A 23465-nucleotide genomic window follows, 5' to 3' on the forward strand; every position below is an offset into this window, starting at 1 on the left:
ACAAGAGTGGCAGGATTGTACCCGCTTCTGTAGCAACAACGAGCGAATGCTTTCCAACTCTATGATTCTATACTTCCGGTGCCCTTGTTCTAACATGCACCGGAAGTTATTAGCAAGTTCTGTCTCGTGTGGACTATAGGTGAGTGCCTTACAAGAGCTGATGTAGTAAGAATGGAATGAATTGGAGTTTAGATGTGGCTCTCTTTTAGTAAACCAAATGTTTTATATTTGTTTTGGTAGTCGAGTTAAAAGATGCTTAAACATGGCACCGGTCTGCACGGTAATAGGTTTTCTTAATGACGTGCTTTAGGGATGTTCAAAGCCGACCAAGGACAAAAGTGGCACCTCAATAGCACGGCCACACTATTGCACGCTGTCAGGTTAAGAGACAACAACACACATGGAGGAAATGCAAGGAGTTGTTACTGATTTGCAGTGAATTTGGACATTGCAACTGCAATAAGTCATAATAAACATGTCTGCAATTGAATCCAACTTGCCCATATATCCCCTCCCTAGGTATGTGCCTCTACTGTTACCTTATTTCCATTTAATGTGCCTTTTACTTATTTTGAGGTTTCTGCTGCATGTTTTATGCATGTTGCATCCCAGCTGCCTAGATTGCTTATTTGGGAAGGATGATGCATCTGGGATGGATTTAATTGTTTTTCATAGTTTAGTGTCAGTAACACTGATACATTACATTGTCCTCCTCTCATTTGTTGTATCCCAAGTCTGGAAGTCACATGCATACCTCCCAACTGTCTCTCTTTTTCATGGCACAGTCCTGATTTTGACAGCTCGGCCCGTAGTCCTGGATTGTTATTGAAATGTCCCGACTTTGAAGTATATTTATCAAAGAGTGAAGTTATAGATCACCACAGTCCTCTAGAGCAGGGGTGTCCAAACTTTTTGCAACGAGGGCCAGATTTAGTGAGGTGAAAATGTGCGAGGGCCGACCATTCCTCCTGACATCCATTCCGAGGTAGCTAGCTTGTGATCAGGATCATTCACTCCTGGAGATGGACGCGTACACAGCGTTTAGGAAGTGGAGAAGTGCATCCTGTTTGGACTTATTCTCTGCGCCTCATTCAGAAAATCACGTAGCACTAATATTTGGGCACATGATTAGTGAAATGATGGTCTATACTGCTGCCTGTGTGCTGAAGGTGTTAGCACTTAGTGATGCACCGCTCTCGCATACGTCTTTAGTTTACTGTACTGGCACGTCAGAACGTCTATTGCACCTTCAGCCCTAAAGACGTATGCAAGAGCAGCACGTCACTATGTGTCTATTACTAACACATTCAGCACACAGGCAGCAGTATAGATGATCATTTCACTAATCATGTGCCCAAATATTACGGCTACATGATTCCTGATTGCTCTGTGCTGGGGGGCTATTCATTTCTATGGGATTTTTAAAAGAGTATTAATCAATGGGTGAAAGTTCACCTTTCAGAATCTTATAGAAATGAATGGAGAGTGGCGGGATTTCATTTTAGCAGACTGTGGCGTTCTCTAACTTCACACTTTAATAAATATAAACCAGTGTCTTTGATCTACTGCACTGAATAGCCAGAAAAAGATACACATTTTCTAAAACTTAATAGGTTTTTGTCAGAAAGCCCAGAATACATGGTAGATGCACTTAGATATACTTTGTTACAATTTAAGATACAGATAAAGAAACAATTGTCACAATTTCAGATAAGCAGGTCTCTTGGGGAAACTGTGATTTTGCATCTTGGAGGGCAATTCACCTTCATTAGCAAAACTGTAATAACAAAGAAAATGTGTTCAAACTTTAATGAACTGCAAATTGAGTAAAATGAACATGGTAATTAGCTTTTTGTCTCTCTTTCTAAAATGTTGGAAGGTATGTATATGATTATTTTTAATTCTGCTCTTTATTCCTGATACTATTAGCATGGCCTTCATAAATGTGTATAGTATAGGAAGAAAATCTTTCCCTAAGCGTCTTAAACCCAATACATGCCAAGATTGTACAGGGTAACAGTAACAGCTGGGTAAAAGTATTTCTATATCTTGCTACCTTACAATAAGCCTTCCTAGTGGATTGTTACAATAAAGACCCAAGGATCTTTATTAAGGTTGCTATTTGGGATAGCTGTAAAATGCAGACTAAACAGAATCAGGACCACGACCAGAAGCATGTTCAGTGGATGAGATTAGCCAGGATGAGATCAGCTTTTATCATACATGTAACTACTTGGTAATTAGAGCCAAGGAACTAGAAACAGGGACTGATGTGAAATGATGCCAAACATGAAGGGTGCCAACCCAATGTATAGCTCTGCTTTCAATCTGAAGCAGAGCTGTGTACAGTGAATTTAGTGTAATTCTTCTTGTAAAATAAGTCAGTATGTTGGAACCATGTTATAGGATTAATACAATTATACAACTGTTTAACGATTGATTTGTTTTAAATGCAGATTATTTGTCTCTAAATGGATCCTGTAAAAGCACAGCAGTTAGCAGCTGAATTGGAGGTGGAAATGATGGCTGATATGTATAACAGGTATGAGTATAGAACAATTCTTTCACCGCGTTTTAAATACATGACACATCCTTACCCTTCATGGCCTTCCCTAATAGTGCATGTATTTTGAACATTCTTAAGGAAGCGGAGATATGACTTGATCAGTCATCCCTTGTATTTCTGTAAGGTTATCCATAAAGATTTTATGTTACAGGTAGATGGTTGATGGCAGGTGTTGGACAGATAGCTAACCATCCATTTTAGCTGTGCCCCCTTTCAACTTTTTTTTTGTCTGTAATTTCTTTCATTAGACAACCAAGTGGGTATGTTTACTAACATTCAGGTGGGCTGCATGTGAGCCAAAAAATTACAATCATATAATTATGTATACTAACATTTAATACTTTTATTTTGAACATTCACTCTCTCTCTCTCTCTAGTTTTCTTTTTTTACTTTGCATCATTTAATATTTTAACTAATAATTTTTTAAAAAACTCTAGAGATATCAAATCAAAATCATCTTTGTTTTTAGTTTACTCTCATAGAAGAGAAACATGTGGGCATCTGACTATAGTAACCATTACTGAATGCTTAATTTGAATTGTTTGTTTTCTCCACCATGGAAATAATTTGTTTAGTTGTCAATCCCTGATTGTGATTTAAATCAGGGATAAATGATACAGAATCATGTTAGACCTCAACCACTGCTGCTGAGCTATAATGTCCAACAGAGGAGCTTATAGCAGTTGAACATATTCTGCCAAATTTACATCTTTCTACCTTGTTAAATGTGTCAATTTATAAAAACTTGATTGTAAGGAAAATTTGCTGGAATGTGTTTTGTAAATGTTAAGAATTATAACATTTGGAAATCCCTATAGTTTTTTGTGTTATAATACCATGCCACTTTGATTAATTATGGTAAATTATAGGTAATATACATTGTATTTTTTTTTTTTAATTCAATACTGCTTTTATTAACATAAAAACAAATAGAAAAAGCAAATAGTGGCATACAATGACAATTGCAAGGTATAATGAGCAAGTACATAATAACAGTTCACATGCATCAGCACACAATGATAGTTACACCCTAATTTGTCTGACATCTAAGGAACACATTGATCAAGCAGTTAGAAAAGACTAACACAATACTTATGCGTGGCCCCTAAAGGATGCAAGCTAGCCTTCTCAACTGTAAGAATGGGCTAAACAGACTGGGTGGATATGGAAAGCTGGTAGGAAGTCCACGGTGCCCATGTCTGTATAATTTGAAGATTCCTTTCCGGGTCGGTTTCCGTTAAACATTCCATGCATTTCCTAGATTCAATCCGTTTGACCAGCTGCTGAATATACATTGTATTTTAATAACATTTTAATTTACTTTACTAATTCTTATGTAGGCAGAAATGATGATGTTGCTCCTTTTACTGATACCTATATATATATATATTGTAACGTCACTCGTCCAAACGGTGCCGTCTCGGGGGGTTTAGGTAGATTGCAGGGATCGGATTGGTCTCAGAAAACCACAGTTCACACTCAGCATTGAGTTTTAGGCTGACCGCAATCAGCTTTATTCACACATAACCGGCACACAGGAGCATATTGGAAAACAAAACATAAAAAGAAATCCTAGCCTGTCCGGCTCTAAATAACATACAGTCGCTCCCTCTCTATACAATAGAGAGGATCTAGCATCCAACTCTACAAAAAACAGTTGTTTGTTTGGTTACTCACTGTGTCCGGCTCTCCCCTTACTGCATGCAGGCAGTTCCCCAGGAAGAGAGAGAGAGAGTAACTCTGAGACACACTGTTTAAAGGGGTTTCCCCTGAAGTCTAACGAGGCCACTAATTAGCCAGGCTTCACCAAAACCTGGATAGCCTGGTGAATGGAAGTCCCACCCACTCACTTCCATTCACTCCAGGGCCCTTTTTACCGGCTTTTCCAAAAGCCAAATGCAGTGAAAGAACACTCTTTCACTGCTGACATACTTTCCCTGGAGCTTAGTATATATAAGAGAGAAATCTGGGAGAAATATAAACACCTTCCACCTCTAATCCAGCATTTCTCTCACACACCCTCCCCCTCTGTTTCGACGTAGGGGTCGGAACACAATTAGCCTCAAGACAGTGTACCCGGGATAAGGCATCTGCATTTCCCAGCTGGGACCCCGGTCTATGCTCCACTGTGAACTTGTAGTTCTGAAGGGCCAGGAACCATCTTGTCACCCTTCTATTCTTTTCACGATTTTCACACATCCATTTAAGGGGGGCGTGGTCAGTAATTAATGTAAACTGGCGGCCCTAACAGATAGTATCTAAGCTCCTCCAGAGCCCACTTCACTGCTAAGCATTCCTTCTCTACTGTAGCATAGTTTCTCTCATGGATGTTCAGCTTTTTACTCAGGAAAACTATAGGATGCTCTGCACCTTCTCTGATTTGGGATAGTACTGCTCCGACCCCCACATCGGATGCATCAGTCTGTACAATAAATGTCTGTGTGAAGTCTGGGGTTATCAGTACTGGTTGGCTACATAAGGCTTTTTTCAGGGTCTGAAAGGCCTGCTCTGCCTCAGAGTTCCACTTGATCATTATGGACTTGGTCCCTTTTGTAAGGTCAGTCAGAGGGACAGCTATAGTAGCAAAGTTAGCTATGAACCGTCTATAGTAACCAGTGATCCCCAAAAAAGCTCGAACCTGTTTTTTTGTGACTGGTCTAGGCCATTCTTGAATGGCCTGCACCTTGTTAAGCTGAGGCTTAACTAGCCCTCTACCAATGTTATACCCCAAATACTTGGCTTCTTCCAGGCCTATGCTAGATTTTTTTGGGTTAGCCGTCAAACCGGCCATTCGTATGGAATCAAGCACGGCCTGTACCCTAGGTAGATGGGATTGCCAATCCGAGCTATGGATAACGACGTCGTCAAGGTACGCTGCTGCGTAGTGCCTATGGGGCCTTAAGATTTGGTCCATGGTACGTTGGAAGGTTGCCGGGGCTCCATGTAACCCAAACGGCAACACTACATACTGGAACAGACCTTCAGGAGTACTAAAAGCAGTTTTCTCTTTGGCTTGATCCGTCAGGGGAATCTGCCAATAGCCCTTGGTCAAATCTAAGGTTGTCAGGTATCTAGCCGTCCCTAATCTCTCAATTAACTCGTCCACACGAGGCATCGGGTAGGCATCAAATTTGGAGACCGTATTTAATTTTCGAAAGTCGTTACAGAAGCGCCAGCTCCCATCCGGTTTAGGTATTAAAACAATGGGACTGGACCACTCGCTATGCGACTCCTCAATGACTCCCAACTCTAACATCTTTTTAACTTCCTGAGATATGGCTTCTCGTCTAGCTTCAGGCACCCTATAAGGTTTTACGTTAACCTTTACCCCAGGTTCAGTTATGATGTCATGCTTTACCAAAGAGGTTCGTCCAGGTTTCTCAGAAAAAACATCCCTATTCTGGGTTACAAAGGTCTGTACTTCTTTCCTCTGAGTGTCTGACAAGGAGTCTGATACGTTAACCTCTGGCACTAAGGGTTCTGCCCTTAGAGATGAAGTAGGTTTGGTGAACAATGACATTCTTTCTTTCCAGGGTTTTATAAGATTGACATGGTAAATTTGCTCGGGTTTTCTTTTACCTGGTTGGCGAACCTTATAATTTACTTCACCAATCTTTTCAAGGATCTCAAAGGGTCCTTGCCACTTTGCCAAAAATTTGCTTTCTACCGTGGGTATTAACACAAGTACACGATCACCAGGGGAAAAATTGCGTACTCTGGCACCCCTATTATACACCCTCTGTTGAGCTTCTTGCGCCTGCTCCATGTGCTCTCTTACTATGGGCATCACCGCGGTGATCCTGTCCTGCATTTGGCATACATGCTCAATGACACTTTTAAAGGGGGTGGGTTGTCCCTCCCAAGTCTCCTTTGCTATGTCCAACAAGCCCCTAGGGTGCCTACCATATAGTAACTCAAACGGTGAGTATCCCGTAGAGGATTGAGGGACCTCCCTTATGGCAAACATCAAATAGGGTAACAGGTAATCCCAATTTTTCCCATCCTTGTCTACCACCTTCTTAAGCATATTTTTGAGCGTTTTATTGAACCTTTCCACTAATCCATCAGTCTGGGGGTGGTATACTGAAGTGCGAAGTTGGACTACTTTAAACAGCTTGCACAGATCCTTCATGACCCGGGACATAAACGGGGTGCCTTGGTCAGTGAGTATTTCCTTTGGGATTCCTACCCGGCTAAAGACATGTACCAACTCTCTAGCAATGGATTTAGAGGAGGTATTACGTAGAGGAATGGCCTCGGGGTATCGGGTAGCATAATCCATTATTACTAATATATGTTGGTGTCCCCGTGCAGACTTTACTATTGGGCCCACCAAATCCATGGCTATCCTCTCAAATGGTGTCTCTATCACAGGGAGAGGGACCAAAGGGCTCCGAAAATGCAGCTTAGGAGCCGAATACTGACAGTCTGGACAGGAACTACAGTATTGCTCGATTTCACCATGTATTCCTGGCCAGAAAAACCGTTGCAAAATTCGCTCTTTGGTCTTCTCTACACCTAAATGTCCGCCCATCACATGTTTATGTGCGAGGTCAAGTACCATACGCCGGTATGGTTTTGGGACAACCAGCTGCTCTACCCGGTCATTTCCCTTTTCTACTACCTGATATAGTAGGTCATTTTGGAGGGCTAAGTAGGGACAAGAGGGTCTAGAGTCAGAATCTATAGATTTCCCATCTATCATTTTTACATTGGCCCTTGCTCTAGACAGTGTGGGATCCTTTAACTGCTCTGAAGCAAAATTATCCCTCCTAATCTCCAAGTCAGGCATGTCATTGTCTTCCTCCAACGGGTCTACCTCATCAGATTCCCCTGCTAATACAGAAAGGGAAAATCTGTCGTAACCTCACCCTCCGGTACACCCTCAGACACTTTAGTACCGGAATCAGGGGGGCTTCCCTTTGAGTAGGATTGGTCCATAACCTTGTCAGTTTCCCACAATTTCCAGAAATGGGGGAAGTTCCTCCCCAAAATTATGTCATGTGGTAAAGTGGGAACCAACCCTACGGGGTACCTTAATGTCCCGTAGGCAGTTTTGATTTCCACTTCAGCCATAGCATACTCGCGAGTATCCCCATGAATACATGTGACCCCTACCGTCTCAGGCCCATACTGAGGCGTTTCAATCAACAAAGATTTCATCAGGGTAACCTGGCTACCAGAATCTAATAATGCATTTACTAGCTTTCCTTCCACAACAACATCACACAGGTACTTATCCTTCCCTGTCTTTGGAAGGGCAGTACATACAACCTGAGCATACATTGACGTACGTCTCTTTGTTAAGGCAGTATCACACTGCATAGGTTCATCAGTTAGGCTGCAGTCGGCAGCAAAGTGTCCCAGCATATGGCACCGGTAACACCGCACCAAGTCTTTATTGGGTCCTCTGCGAGGAGGGGTCCCTCCTGGCACATTTTGGTAGTCTCTGGGTCTAGTGCCTGTAGATTCTCCACGTTGGAGCATGCTCTTATCGGTCGTAGGTCCCTTTTTCCATGCAGGGAGTTTGCTGGATATGCCAGGAAGTTTCCCTTTGGGAGCTAGGGTGTGCTCCACTTGTTGAAAACTGAGTAGCTCTTCGGCAGAAAGGTACCTCTCTACCATTTCCACAAGCTGGTCTGCAGTTGTTGGGTCTGCATGGCTTACCCATTTGCGCAAAGGTGAAGGCAGAGACCTAAGGTACCGGTCCATCACTATCCGCTCCACGATCTGTGGCCCTGTTAGGGTCTCCGGCTGCAACCACTTTTTAGTTAGATGAATTAGGTCATGCATCTGGGAGCGTGGAGGCTTTTCTGCCATAAACATCCACTGATGAACACGCTGGGCACGGACCGAGAGGGTGACCCCCAGCCGGGCCAAAATCTCAGCTTTAAGCTTGTCATAATCTTTAGCGGCAACATGATCCAGATCAAAATAGGCTTTTTGTGGTTCCCCAGAGAGAAAAGGTGCCACCAGGCCTGCCCACTGCTCTTTAGGCCAGTCCTCTCGCTCTGCTGTCCTCTCAAATGTGGAAAGGTAAGCTTCAACATCATCACTTGTTGTCAGCTTTTGCAGATAGTAGCTAGCCCGTATAGCAGTTGGTTTAGCAGTTTCTGTAGGGGGTGCTGCAGCACTCCTTGCAGCTAGCTGCTGCACTACCTCTTTGAGGAGCTCCCGGTCTTGTCGCTGCTCCTCTCGGTTTGCGATCAGCTGTTGCTGCTGGACTCTGGTTGCCTCTTGCTGAGCAGCCGTAGCCTGTATCAGGGCCTTGAGAACGTCGTCCATAATGCCTTGCAGCAAAACACTTTATAATGCACAGCTGGAACTGGGTTTCTGGCCCTTTAAATCTTCAAAAAAAAAAAACCAAACAAAAAAAAAAATTTTTTTTTTTTTTTTTAATTGCCCGCATCCTCCACCATATGTAACGTCACTCGTCCAAACGGTGCCGTCTCGGGGGGTTTAGGTAGATTGCAGGGATCGGATTGGTCTCAGAAAACCACAGTTCACACTCAGCATTGAGTTTTAGGCTGACCGCAATCAGCTTTATTCACACATAACCGGCACACAGGAGCATATTGGAAAACAAAACATAAAAAGAAATCCTAGCCTGTCCGGCTCTAAATAACATACAGTCGCTCCCTCTCTATACAATAGAGAGGATCTAGCATCCAACTCTACAAAAAACAGTTGTTTGTTTGGTTACTCACTGTGTCCGGCTCTCCCCTTACTGCATGCAGGCAGTTCCCCAGGAAGAGAGAGAGAGAGTAACTCTGAGACACACTGTTTAAAGGGGTTTCCCCTGAAGTCTAACGAGGCCACTAATTAGCCAGGCTTCACCAAAACCTGGATAGCCTGGTGAATGGAAGTCCCACCCACTCACTTCCATTCACTCCAGGGCCCTTTTTACCGGCTTTTCCAAAAGCCAAATGCAGTGAAAGAACACTCTTTCACTGCTGACATACTTTCCCTGGAGCTTAGTATATATAAGAGAGAAATCTGGGAGAAATATAAACACCTTCCACCTCTAATCCAGCATTTCTCTCACAATATATATATATATATATATATATATATATATATATATATGTTGTGCCCCATCCCTTAAAAATACAAATTATTCTATAATACATAGTCTGTGTTCTACTGATTGTAACTGTCTTGAGTAGGGTGTGTTTTTACAGTCTAAATGTAATTTTTTTTGTATAACTTCTTTTGTTTGTTAGTCAGTACAATTTCCCCTTCCACATTGCACATTTGTATCTTTTGAATGCTAACAAAAAACATTACACTGAATGCTAAGAAAAAATTTATTTAAAATAATTTTTACTTATATCAATGAATTCTACCTTACTGGTCATATGCCTATGGCCTTCTTTCTTTTCATTTATCATTGATTAAAATATTTAAGTAATCAAAAATATCAGCCATTTATTTAAGAACTTGCATTTTTCACCTGTGCTATGCATCTTCCCTAATCTCTACCTCTAATCTCTAATCTCTACCTGTTGCCACAATGTTTTTGATTATAGCTTCTTGAGATGAATTTAGATGCTTTTCTAAATATACATTCCTTTTGCAGGATTCTCTCTCTCGCTAGGTATCTTTCCAAATCTGTTTTTTTTAGACTTCATAATCCACTTTATCTCTGTTTTTTTATCTGTTATAATCCTTGTGTTATAACCAGTACAAGAGAATAGACTATGGGCAAATTCTATTGTAGACATGCTGAAATCGGTGTACTCAATCTACTAAATACTCTTTCACTAATTCAATTTTTCAGTGCGCTACTGGATTTTTTTTGCAGCTGTATTCTATTGTAGACAGTATTTTTCATCATTGTCCTCAGTAACACCAAATAAACCATTCAATTGAAAGTCATGGCAACAAATATCCTCTTTAATTCTTACAAAACGGTTTATTTTACCATAAAAAAAGTAGATGAAATCTGTAATATCAGAAATGGATTGGCACTATTATCTGGACTGGTTGGATTACTGTTACTGATATCTTAGGCCAACTGATATCTTAGGCAAGAAAATCACTCTCTTCTGACTTAAAACTTTAACACTGACTCTCTTTTGCTGGCATTCACTTTTTTTTTAAAACATTTTTATAGTTTGTTTTTGATTTCTATACAATCTGCTCTGTCTTTGGCTAACATAAAAATGTAACTTTTTATCTTACTAAGGATGACTGGTGCTTGTCATAAAAAATGTGTTCCACCACACTACAAAGAGGCTGAACTGTCTAAAGGGGAGAGTGTATGCCTTGATCGCTGTGTTTCTAAGTATCTGGACATCCATGAGAAAATGGGAAAGAAGCTTACTGAGCTGTCTCTGCAAGACGAGGAGCTGATGAAAAAGATGCAACAGGGCGTGACTTCGACATAGTAACACTGCAAATAGAATTAAGGACTTTTATGTTCAGTATTACCATATTTTTATGGTGAAAAAAACCACAATTTTTGTTGAGTGTGTGGTAACTAATCTGAAGGAAAGCTTTCCTAACTACTGGGCTTTTTATTTCCTTTAACAAAGTGGCTGAGAGCAGTTTTTCATCACATAACATTGCAGTCGTTGGATTTTCACAAGCTGGATAATTATCATTGCCCATTAAGTTTTCTTTTTTTATATCAGGATGGCTGATTTATTGAAACTGTCCCAACAGTGTTCCAAAGATTTTTGTTATTTGTGCTGGTGAATCTAATCAATTTATTTCTATTGGTCTAATATTGTATGCTGTAATAACATTGAAAAGTGTTAAGGCTACAGTGCTTCAGATATTTGTTATACCACACGGCTTGTTTTTTTTGTTTTTTTTTGCCCTTTGGATTTCAGGTAGGATTATGGTTTATATTAGATTACTTTCAGTGGAACAGTGACCTCTGCTGGTGAAATAAACATCAAAACCATGTTATGCTTCACTTTACCACACACTTCAAACATGTCTCAAATAATTGGGGTACATTTGTTTTGGAACTTTTTGTACATTTGTTTCTTATTCAAAATTCACAAACTGCAATAGAAAGCATATGCAATTAAATTATTTTCTATGTTATACAATAAAAGTTACCTTATCTAACTGCTAGACATTTTTGCTTCTTTTCCTGGAACAGTAAATTTTTGTATGACTGAATCAGCTAGTTGATGCAGTCCTCGCTCCAATGGCTTGTACTCCCACCGTTGTTATCCAATTGTTGTCTCGAGGACCAACAATCGCATAAAAGCCTGATATCGCCCACCCTAGGTGGTCATGTCAGGGGATTAACTGCTCATTTGCAAGTCGCAAAATAAGTGGATCTTCAGAGATCATAAGCAGTATTCGAAATAATAGCAGTATGGAGTTCAATTAGTGAGGTCATTGATTCTGAGAAAAAACAGGTGTCAATTAAGCCCCTTATTTACGGAATGAAGGCAGCAAATGTAATGCATGCTGGTTCTAATGCATTTCTCTCTGAAAAGCTTAGTAAAATGAGTCGTTCCAGACATTGTTTAGAACAGCGTACTTTGATTAAAAAGTTGATTGGAAAGGGAAAAACATATAAACAAGTGCAGTAAATGATAGGCTTCTCACATCTCCATGCAATACAGATATGCAGCAGTTCTCAGAAACCCTGGTTATACAACTAAATATTAGTTTAGTGATTCAAAGGAAAGCGAAATCTTTTTTTTTTAAACATTTTTCAGTTTATACAGTGAGTGTTTGTTTGTAAAGAACAGTCTACTATTCCCTTTTCTTCACTTTCTGTAAAGTAATAATACACACTTAATACATTTTTCTTCATGTTTTGATTTAGAATAGAATGTGCAGTGTTCCCAATGCAATTGCATGTATGGTAATAAAAGCTATAAGGATTTTCACCTTAATTCACTTTTTTAAACACACTGCTATTATTCTGAAAACAACTGTATGTGAGCCCTTTAATCTTTAAAAACATTCTGTAAAAAAAAGGATGGGTATATCCATTTTTAATCCCTTTCGCACTTTTTGCCAGTATTCTGAAGAACAGCTACTTCTGTTTCTAAAAGAGGGAAGATATGTCCAAATGTCATAAAAGAATGGGGAAGAAGATTATTAGGTTAACCATAAGGATGATGGGCTTTTTAATCAACAGCCAGTGATTAATAGTAATGATCTGGAGCAGTATGGGAATTATCTTCACCCTGTTGAACAGTTAAACATAAACAATGAAGGACCTGAATGGCTAAAAAGTCATTTAAACAGTACTGAGATTAAAATGAGCCTCTCTGCAATGCCAATGAAGATGGTGACAGAGTTTTAACATGCTTTTAATGAATGGATCAAATAATGAATACAGTTTTAAATAAACCAGAATGAAGGAACAAGGAATCTGATGTTGTTCAGCAAATGTCAAGTTCATGAAGCAACTCCTTGTTCCTGAATTAATAAAGGCTTGATTTTCCAGAGAACTTGTTTTTCAGTAAAAAAAATGCAGAGTGTAATGATGGTTGCGATTAAAGCAGGTATTACTGTCTTTAATGGAGAACAGTCTTTAATGAAGAAAGATTATTACCAAGAGGTGTAGGTTCTTAGAAGATGGCTGACATCACCACATTAAAGATAAAAGTTAAGGCAGTCTCTTCTAAAACAGTCCATCTAACTGAACCTGTTTATTAACACCTGCAAGTGGGTGAGCAACATCAGATGGAGATAGAGGAAGGTCAAAAGAAGATTGAGAGCAAGACTTCTTAGCTCATCATTCCCTAAGAGTTCTGTCAGTTTAACTCTGCATTTGGTTTGCTCCTCTAGAGCAGGGATCCCCAACCTTATTTACCCTTGAGCCACATTCAAATGTAATAAGTTCGAAAGCAACACAAGCAAGCAAACTCCTGAGAGTTCAGTTATGGTTTGTGATTGGCTATTTGGTAGCTCCTATATGGACTGGCAGTCTACAGGAGGGTCTGTTTGGCAGTACACCTGTTTTTTATGCAACCAAAACTTGCCTCCAAACCAAAATTAAAAAATAACCACTGCTTTAGTGCCACTGGGAGCAACATCCAAGGGGTTGGTGAGCAACACGTTGCTCATGAGCTACTGGTTGGGGATCACTGCTCTAGAGTAAAGCTGGCCATAGATGTTGAGATTTTTAAAAGATCAGATCCTGATCGTGAGACCACGATCTTCTCAGAACAATCGTACGATCGTACGAATTTACCATCAACTAAAAAGACCAATTTTCCAGGAAAACAATGGGGAGCTGCCTGCTTGGCCCTGCAAGCATAGATAGATTGCACTGGGACCGACAAAGATTTTTTGACCTGGCTGATCAATTTCCTGACAGATGTTGGCTGAAAAATCGTAAGATGTACGATCGTTCGAATCCCACTAACCGCACGATAATTTTGAAGGATTGGTCGGGCTTCCCTAAAATCGGTCGTTCGGCAAGAAGAATCGTTGCGTCTATGGAGAGCTTAACTCCAACAAGAAATTAGTATTCCAGCAATTTATCCTACCCCCTGCATAACACAACAGCCAGAGTATAGGCCGAGGTCAACAACATAAAACTGAAATCAGCTGTTTTTATAAATTTCTGATGTGTGCTCCACCTATGACCATATTCAAAATCTAGACATTTAAATTTAAAGTGGTTCTGTGCCCACAAACCGTTTTGTTTTTGTTGCATATTGAAAGAAAATGTAATTCTAAGCAACTTTCCTACATACTGAAATTTCAAAAATCTTCATTAGTTTAAAAGTTGCTATTTAAAGAAGTATCTGTTTGCCAGTTTGTATCCACTGTACTACTCGATCTGACTCCTGCAATAATGTTGCAAACCAGCTGATTAACAGACTTCTTCATTGCTTTAAGTCTAACCCAGAGAAAGGAAAAGGAAAAAAACAAACACTGACTTGAATTTCCACTACATTTACAAACGTGTGGACTGGGAGTCAAAATAAGCCTTGCCATTTTAAGGCCAAAACAGCCCCATACTGGCCCAATATATATGCCAACTGATATATGGCAGCTCGGAGCAGCCCCTCTGTAATTTGCCAGAGTTTGCAGATGCCACTCAAGATGTTTAATGAATGTATATTGAAGCTTTGCTTAAAATTACCTTTTCTTTCACAAAAATTTGATTTTTTTTTGTGGAGGACCCCTTTAAAACAAATTATTCTTACTTTAAACCACTAGATGTCACTGTCTGGTTAAACATTCAATTGTGTAAAGCAGTAGATCTATAATGCTTTTTGCCAGAGGAATTACCATAATGCGATGGTTTGAGGTAAAACTCTATAACCTGATTTGACATGTGTAAAAAAAAAAAAAAGGATCCAGAAAGATATAAGAGGGAAATGTAATAAAATTCACAAAGAACCAAACTTTGCAATGTAATTTTCTTCATTAGGCTTTTATTCTTAATCTTAATTGCGCATTGTGACCCTTTGACACCTGCTTTGCAGTTTTGTTAAATATTTTCTTGCATAAAATGGCTTGTGATAGCAACATTTTATTACATACATTGGGCACTATCGCAAACTATAAAATTCGCAATCGCTATCTTACTGTTGTGTGAGGGGCAAAGTGTTTGCATAGGCAAAATTTTTCACTTTGCGATTTGCGAACATTTATCCGAATGAATTGCAAATGATTTTTCAGCTAGCAACCAATATTAAATTCCCCCTGTAGCCTTTAATTGTAAATGGGGGGTAATGTGTTGGAAGGGGGCACCACTGCCCCAGTTTGAGACTGAATCCAGACAATTGTTATCTTAAAGCCAAACAAAATAGAGTCTGTGAAGCAAATTATAGACATGATGCAAGATCCAAGTTAATGGAGGGCCTCGGTGGACTGCCCTAAACATTTAGCTAGAGGACAGGGCAAACTGCATGTTAATATGTTAATATAAAGGGAAGGCTATATGACAAGCTGAACTTCAATTAAGGCTTGAACTAATAATTGGTATTTATTTATTTATAGGGTTAGGATGTGACTTGACTTGTGTTTCATGCTTTTCTCAGCACACTGAAACTCTTTGGGCCCTGTGATGTACAGTTTGTAGAGGGCTTCTCTGGCTTTATATTATTCTGTTTGGAAACACCACTTGGATAAACTGCAGAAGACTGACCCTCCTTGTCCCATGTGGACCAATGTTTTAATGCAACAATAAAAAAAAATATATATCTTAACATCAGATTCGGATTGCTGCAAATTTCCTCTGTTTTTCCTGAACATCATAGGGATTCCCATTTTTAAGAACAAAGTTGCCCCTGTGACTTACACACACATCAGGGTACCAGCACCACATCACTTTGCTCCAATGCAAAGAAATTAATATTTTGTAGCACGTAACACAAAATGTCCCATGTGTTTTTACCTGTGAGTGGTAGTTCATAATCAACTGGAGAGCCATTTATAGATGATTGCTGTCTGTGTTTTTCAGGTTCAGGATTTTCGTTCGATTTGATGCGTGTACAGTAAAAGTTGTTAGAAGATGGAGTGAATATGACCTCAGATTGCACAAGAATATGATGACTGAAAGAAGATGCTCTTAAAATGGTTGCTGTGGTCAGATTCTTGCCAGATATAACTAACATAACACACATAAACTTTTACAGCTTAATAATGGAATCTTACTTCTAATCATAGAAAGGATAGGTACAAGGGTTCGTGGGACAACCCACAACCACCACCTGAGATAAAAAGCATATAAACAGTTCATTGTTAAAAAGGTAAAGTAGTTTTCTGAAACCCGGGACTCAACTCCAGGCTGTTATGATTGCCACATTAACAAAAAAAAGTAACAACTGAATCATGTGATAATGTGCAAAAAAAAATAATTTTCAAGAAAATAACTTTCAAGAAAAGAACAATTCTGTAAAGCCCTTGGGAAGTCACAACATCAGTGATATTGCACACCAAATACTAGACATCAATCATAACAGATGTATTTTGAGGGGGGTTTGAAAGAGAGCACACAAGCACTGACAACGGGGATGGGGGACAAAGCTCTCCCCTGGGCAGTTAAGCACCCCACAATATCTGCCACTCCACATTTATTTGAATTGGCACATGTTAAACTCTTTATATGTGGCAACCCCTGGTAATGGCTTTAGTAGGATGAATTACTAAGGGCATGATCGCTGTTTGTAAACGTGTTTTACATGCAGCAATTCAAATAAATAGAGAGGGGCAGGTAATTTAGGGAGCTATATTTCCCCACAGTAGAGGAGCTTTCTTGGTCTGTCTACCATAGCCCTAACTAAACTATAGTAGATGCCTAATAATAACTTTTTAAAAGGAAGGTTTTATAAAGTTTCTAATAGGTTTCAAGAAATAAATGGTTTTAATCAACTACTACTACTACTATTACTAGTATTTTTTCCTGCTGCAAACAACTCAACCATACTGATAATATTTTTATAATAGTGGAAGGCAATACTTTTTTTTATACATTTGGCAAGCTTAAATATATTGCAATATATGGACAAACAGTCCCTGTTTTGTTTAAAGGGGGGTAGCTGTATACACATAATGTCGCAGTCCTGAATGCAGAGCATTTTTTGTCTTTGTATTCATTTTGTGATCACACCCCGCTGAATAATTTAAAGTTGTTTGGTTGTGAGTATAACTTTCCCTTTTGCAATAAGTGATTTACAGTTTAAGTTGCATTTGTTAACCACATGCCCATCTAATGAGGTAGATCCCAGGGCAAAACATTATTTTGTCAACCTTTCACTAAAATAAAACTGTGGGAGTATTATATGGAAATGAATGGCAAGGTTAGACTCTCTGCCAAACTGTGAAAGTTTTGTATGATCCACCATACTGTATATAAATGGCTGATGCAATGTTCCCTCTAAACTGTGCACTTGTGAACGCGCACACAAATTTTGAGGCCAGCGCACAGCAAATGGTGGTGCACACAAAGAATTTTGTGTGAAAACTTTTTAGCACACATAGACAAGAAGGAATTAGAGGGAATGTTGGACTGGTAGTATGTAGAAATTAATTAAATTATTTCTTTGTAGGGAAAACAGAATATTAAAGTACTAAACATTCAGTGGAAATAAGATAAGTGGTAACTGATTTAATTAATATTCTGGATGCCCTGTAAGTAGAAACACATTACAATAAATAATTGGGTATTAAACAGATGTATGAAGACAACTAAGCTTGATCATTATTTTTGTTTTTCAGATGTGGAATCACAGATGCCAGTGGTGACTCCATCTGTTCTGTATGTTAACCAAGGACAAACTGGTACTCTTAATTGTAATATAGGAGTTAAAAACACTTCTTTATAGGAGATAAAAACCAGTTCTGTCAAACTCCCAGATCATTTTATGGCATTATCATACATACACAGAACCTACATTCGGAGCAGGAATGTCATCTGCTCATTTTGGTTCCACTATAAATGATACAGGCACAGAATATCAGCAAATTGTAAAAAACACAGACCCTCAGGATACTGATACTTATTATTGTGTTAAATGGTATGCCACAGTGATATACAGCTGAACAAAAACCACTGAAGGTTTCCTACTTGCTAAAATGTGCAATAAAGTAAAGTGTTCATTGGTTTTAAAATTATTTCTACATGTAATTGCTATTCTTATGTAGGATCTATCAAAAAAAAAATACACAAAAAAAAAATTTACGGACTTTTGCAGCCTATCACCATTAAAAAGTAAGAGACGCTCTATGGGAATGAATATTCCCGAACACATTATGGTACAGTTAAAACAGACTTATCCATTTGAATGGAAGGATAAAGAGATTTCATATTTGGGTATGCATCTATCAAATACTATAGATAATCTCTTTCAGGATAATTTTATACCCCTTTTACACTCATTAAGGGAGGAAATTGGTTCATGGAAATCTATCTTTAGTAGGATTCAGGCGTTGAAAATGATATGTTTACCTAAGGTGTTATACCTCATGCGAGTGGTGCCAATCGCTTTACCACGATCATATTTACAGAAATTACAAAATATTTTTACATCTTATATATGGAACTCAAAAAAACCAAGGTTAGCACAACAAATTTTACAACAAGAGGTAAAAAAAGGGGGACTAGCATCTCCAGCTATTTCAATATATCATAAAGCATCAATATTAGACCAATTAGCAGAGCTAAATTTACCCAGAGGTATTAAACACTGGGTTGACATTGAGATTTATTGCCTTTCCCCTTGGACCTCAGTTCAAATTTTTACCTCTAATAGTCCAATAACTTTTTGCAATTTAGGTACCATTCCTCCTCATTTAGGGTGGATAATACAGAAATGGCGATCTATACGCAATTCCAAATATATCTCTCCTTTTCCATCACCCCATATATTGTTAGACACAATTGCTATGGATATACCATCTTTACAATTTAAAATGTGGTCTCAAAGGGGTATACTTACATTACTTCAATTAATGGAAGGTAAATCATTAAAGTCATTTACGGCAATACAGAAAGAATTTCAACTGCCACATACTGAATTTTATAAATATCTGCAGATTCGCCATTATACACAGAAATTGATTCATTATGTTAATAGATCACCTACAGTTTGGGAAGTTTTCTTTAGAAATCCCATTCTTAAGAAGCAAGGCACTTCCTCACTGTATAAGTTGTTAGTACTACCTGAGGATTTGCTGGAAAATAAATATGGATTTATACAAAAATGGGAAAAAGACCTACATCAGACATTCACAATACAACAATGGAATGAAGCATTTATATCGCCATTAGAATTTTCTAAATGTGTTAATCATCTTGAGAATGCTAGGAAATTAATTTACCAATGGTATTTAACCTTTTAAGTGCCAGCAGAATTTCACATTTTGGTTACGCGAAATGCCAGCCGTTTTTGAAACATTTTGTGCTCTCTCACTTTAGGGGCATTTTCTGAGGGGAAACCTATAGTTTACCTAGGAAAACTATACATTGTTTTTTTCGGTAGAAACTGAGCTTTCTAAATCTGCCTGAGTTTTCATGTATTTACACCTGTGCAAAAAAATTTATAGTGCTAAATACCAAAAAAAAATGAAAAATTACAATTTTTCATCGTATATCAATTTATACCAGAAAAATATTTCATTTTACGGATGAAAATCCAACTGATTTGGAAAGCCTTATGTCTCTCGAACGTGCCAATACCAGATATGTATAGTTTTAGGGAGATTTAGGATTTCTGTACAGCAAAAACTCCCGGCAGTCTATTACCAAATTTTGAAAGCACTAAGGCAGAAAACGGCATGCTTTAGATTCCAAGGCAAAAAATCCTGAAACCGTAGGTTTACCCCAGAAAACCATACATTTTTGAAAAGTACACATTCTGCCGATTACAAAATGGGTAACTATGTCTCTCTACTCCCAACTACCAAACATAAAAGCTTGTCTGAACATAGCGGTTTTTCAACAAAAAATTCAAAATTCTGAAAAATCATTTCAAAGGTTTTATTTTGCTGCTCCGCATATCCCAAACTATATTAGGTACCAAGAAAAAGCACCTGAAATATGATTGCCAGGGGTCCACTGAACAATTTGATACCCATTATGCATAGGTTTACCAAAGTATCTGGCATTTAGAGACACCAATATGTAGTTAGCACATCCAAATTGTTCAGGACTTTACTTCAGCTACTGAGAAATCAACACATTGACTGCATTTTTTGTGGGGTAAAAACACAGAATTATATGTTTACCCCCCAAACCCATATATTTTTGGAAAGTACACATTCTACTGAATCTAAAATGGGTACCCATGCCTTTCTGCTCCAAACTACTGAGTCGTAAGGCTTTCCCAAAATTGTCGGTTTTGGTGAAATATCTGAAAATTTCCTCAAACCTTCAACTTCCCAGCACCATATCACCCATGTATCATTACGTACTAAGAAAAAGCACCCTAAATATGATTGCCAGGGTTCCTCTGAACATTTTGGTGGTCATTGTTCATAAGTTTACCAAAGTATCTGGCATTTAGAGGCCCCAAAATGAAGTTAGCGCATACAAACAGTCCCGTGGGTAACTTCAGCTAATGAAAGATCAACACACAGGAGAAAGCTCTCTGTTTAGTGCTGAATTAAGCATTGAAATTCCTGTTTGAGACAGGATTTTTTGTTATCACTTGGTGTGTGAATGTGTTGTCCACTTGGTGGGTGAAATTTGGGAAGTTTTGAGTTGATTTTCTTTACTAAAAATCGATTTTTCTTTTGACCCTGAAGGTGAGTGATTCCTAGCCCAGTTCCCTTCACTTGCTCTGGGCTACAAACTCACTGTTAGATCCCCTACCCCTCCCCCGCACCTGGGTGTCAGTTTCATTTGCATTTTTCTCTTGTTTCAGCACAAATTGTTTAATTTTTGTACAGATTGAGTGGATATTTTGATTTTGCACTCAGTTCTGTGAGGAGAGAAAGCTAAAGGGAGAAGGATTTAATATAAGTATAAATATAAAATCTTTTCCAGCAGCAGCAGTGCAGCTCCCAGGCACCTGCTCACATTAACCCTCTCCCTGCCACAGCTTCTCAACTTAAAACTTACTTTTTTGTTAATCAATAGTATAAAGCTTTCTTTTTGTGTGGTGTTGTGTAAAATAATGGGAGGGAATAAAAAGGAAAGTTATAAAAAACATCTCTTGGTTCTAAAGCAAAAGGACCTGAAAAACCCAGCTGTAGCTCTGCAAGGAAACACCAGTCAGAGCCCATGTCAAAAAGCCCCATTGCCTCTACTTCTGCTGCTGCAGCCAATGTGACCCCTGCTAAAACATTTGCACACGCGGTAGCTACTGGCAGCAACCCTAGCCAAGTCACTGCTGGGGTAGAGAAGCTTACAAGGAAGCATGGGGTCAGATGCCTAATGTCAAGCACTCATGGCATAGAGGCTTATATAAAGGCTGCAGCTGAAGTGGTGGGCCACTCTGCAGTAGTGGCAGCAAGTAAAATGTATGGGAAAGCCATAATCTTTGCCCGTACTCTAACTGCAGTGCATACTCTGGTACAGAGGGGTATCACAGTGGGAGGGAGTTATGTCCCTGTAGAACCCCTAGAAGGATTGGGCACAAGGGTGGTTTTATCTAATGTGCCCCCCTTCCTGCAAGACCACTTATTGTACCCCCACCTGCAAGCCCTTGGGGAGTTAAAATCAAATATGTCTAGAATTCCCCTGGGATGTAAGGAGAGCAGACTGAGGCACGTCCTTTCCTTTAAAAGGCAGGTGCAACTACTTTTACCTCGGGGGCAAGACACTATTGAGGGGTCTTTCGGGGTTCCATTTGAAGGGGTGCTGTATAAAATTTTTTACAGCACAGAGGAAGTGAGGTGCTTCCTTTGCAAGAACCTGGGGCACACTCGCCAGAGTTGCCCCAAAGGGCAAATTAAGACCACAGCCCCTGTTCCTGCTCCCAGTGCCTCAAATAAAACATCTTATCCTGCTGGGACTATTTCAGCAGGGTCCTCAAAGGGGATATCTCCTTCACTAAAGGAGGTGGCTGTTACACAACCCACCTCTACAACATCCAAACCTCCTCCTTCTTCACTGAAGACATCTAAGGCTGCAGCATGTCTTACAATTGCGGCAAAAGAGAAGGGGGGAAAACATGTCAAAGCTTCCCCCAGGGTCGCAGTTGTTCCTACCACAAAAAAGTGTACCCCTGTTATGGGCACCCCTGAAGGTGTGGGGGTACCCATGATTGCAACACCTGTTGGGGTTGGGGCAGATAGTGGCCTTTCCTCTTCAGATGCCAAGAAAAAGAGGAAATTTAAATCAAACTGGCTGGTACCTGAGGAATGGGCATCAGTGGTTAATGATGGGGCACCCCCATCCAAGGGTAAAAAGGGCAGCAAAACTTCTGCTCCTCATGTGGTGACATTGTCTGGCCCAACTGTTGGTCACGATCAACCGGTGTCAGACCATGCACTCTTGCCTCCAGACCAGGTGGGGAATAATGAGGTTAATGGTCTGCATGGCAGTGTTGGTTTCCCCACAGAGTCAGGGGTGCAGTATCTGCCTCAAAATCATTTGGAAGATCTTCCCTTGGAGTGTAAAGAGATACCTAATGAGACTCCTGCAGAGTGGGTAGTCAGTGTTCCTGAGGTGCTGAGATTTGGCAAATGCAACCAGCCTCAGTTTTTAGTGCCTCAGGGTATTTCACTCCAGGAGGGGGAGAATATTGGGCTAACCCCCATACAGGACCCTGCAAATAAAACTGCTGGGAAGGATGGTGAGGGTGGAGTTGTAAATACGGTGGAGGGTAGCCAGACAACCTCTACTGTTCATGCTAAAATCTCTCCTCCCTTGTCTTCAACTGACCCAAATGTTATTGCCATCCAGAAAGCACAGGAGGTAGTAGAGAGGGCAGAGGCTAACCATCGAGCCTCCAAAGCTCTACCTGTTGCTGGGGAGCTAATTAGTTCTGTTGCTCCTGTGTCAAACACTTCCAAATGTGTTTCAAGTGAAGTTGAGGGAACACCTGAGCCATTGCAGGGTCTCCAGAAAAGTTATTCTGATACTTTTCCTGTAACAACTTGTGGAGAGATTCTCAAAGCTCTAGTGGAGAGGGGAGATTATCAATCCCTTAGCCAGGAAGAGCTCATGGATGAGGGGAACATCGAAGAGGAGGTTGACATAGGAGTGGCAAATCCTTCTACCCCAATCATCCCTGCTGAGGAACTCAAAAAGTTTCTTGAGAGCACCCTTGGTGTTAAATTAGAGAAGAAGATGCACATGGCTCTGGAGAAGTGGCATGATTTGCCTTTAGTTATCAATTCTGTGAGACAATACATTAAGGTCATAAAAGAGGCCAAGAACTATGGAACAGCGGAATATCTCCGTATAATGAAGTTTCACAAAAAATGTTTGTCTCATCAGACCTTGATGAAGGTTAAAGCACTTCCTAAGACTCAGTAATGGCCTTGAGTATAAGCACACTTAATACTAAT

At 39.7% G+C, this 23465-nt stretch overlaps 1 protein-coding gene across 3 annotated transcripts; it reads left to right on the top strand.

Annotated features, from left to right (window-relative positions):
- On the top strand, window positions 1-11654 carry timm10.S (translocase of inner mitochondrial membrane 10 homolog S homeolog). Of its 3 annotated transcripts, none has more exons than XM_018239380.2 (3): window positions 1-139; window positions 2457-2542; window positions 10756-11648. In XM_018239380.2, exons 2-3 carry the CDS (start codon window positions 2472-2474, stop codon window positions 10955-10957), a joined length of 273 nt encoding a protein of 90 aa, XP_018094869.1. In that variant the 5' UTR covers window positions 1-139; window positions 2457-2471; the 3' UTR covers window positions 10958-11648.
- The last annotated feature ends 11811 nt before the right edge of the window (window positions 11655-23465 follow it).

This window comes from Xenopus laevis, chromosome 1S (genome assembly GCF_017654675.1).
Source record: "Xenopus laevis strain J_2021 chromosome 1S, Xenopus_laevis_v10.1, whole genome shotgun sequence".
NCBI lineage: Eukaryota > Metazoa > Chordata > Amphibia > Anura > Pipidae > Xenopus > Xenopus laevis.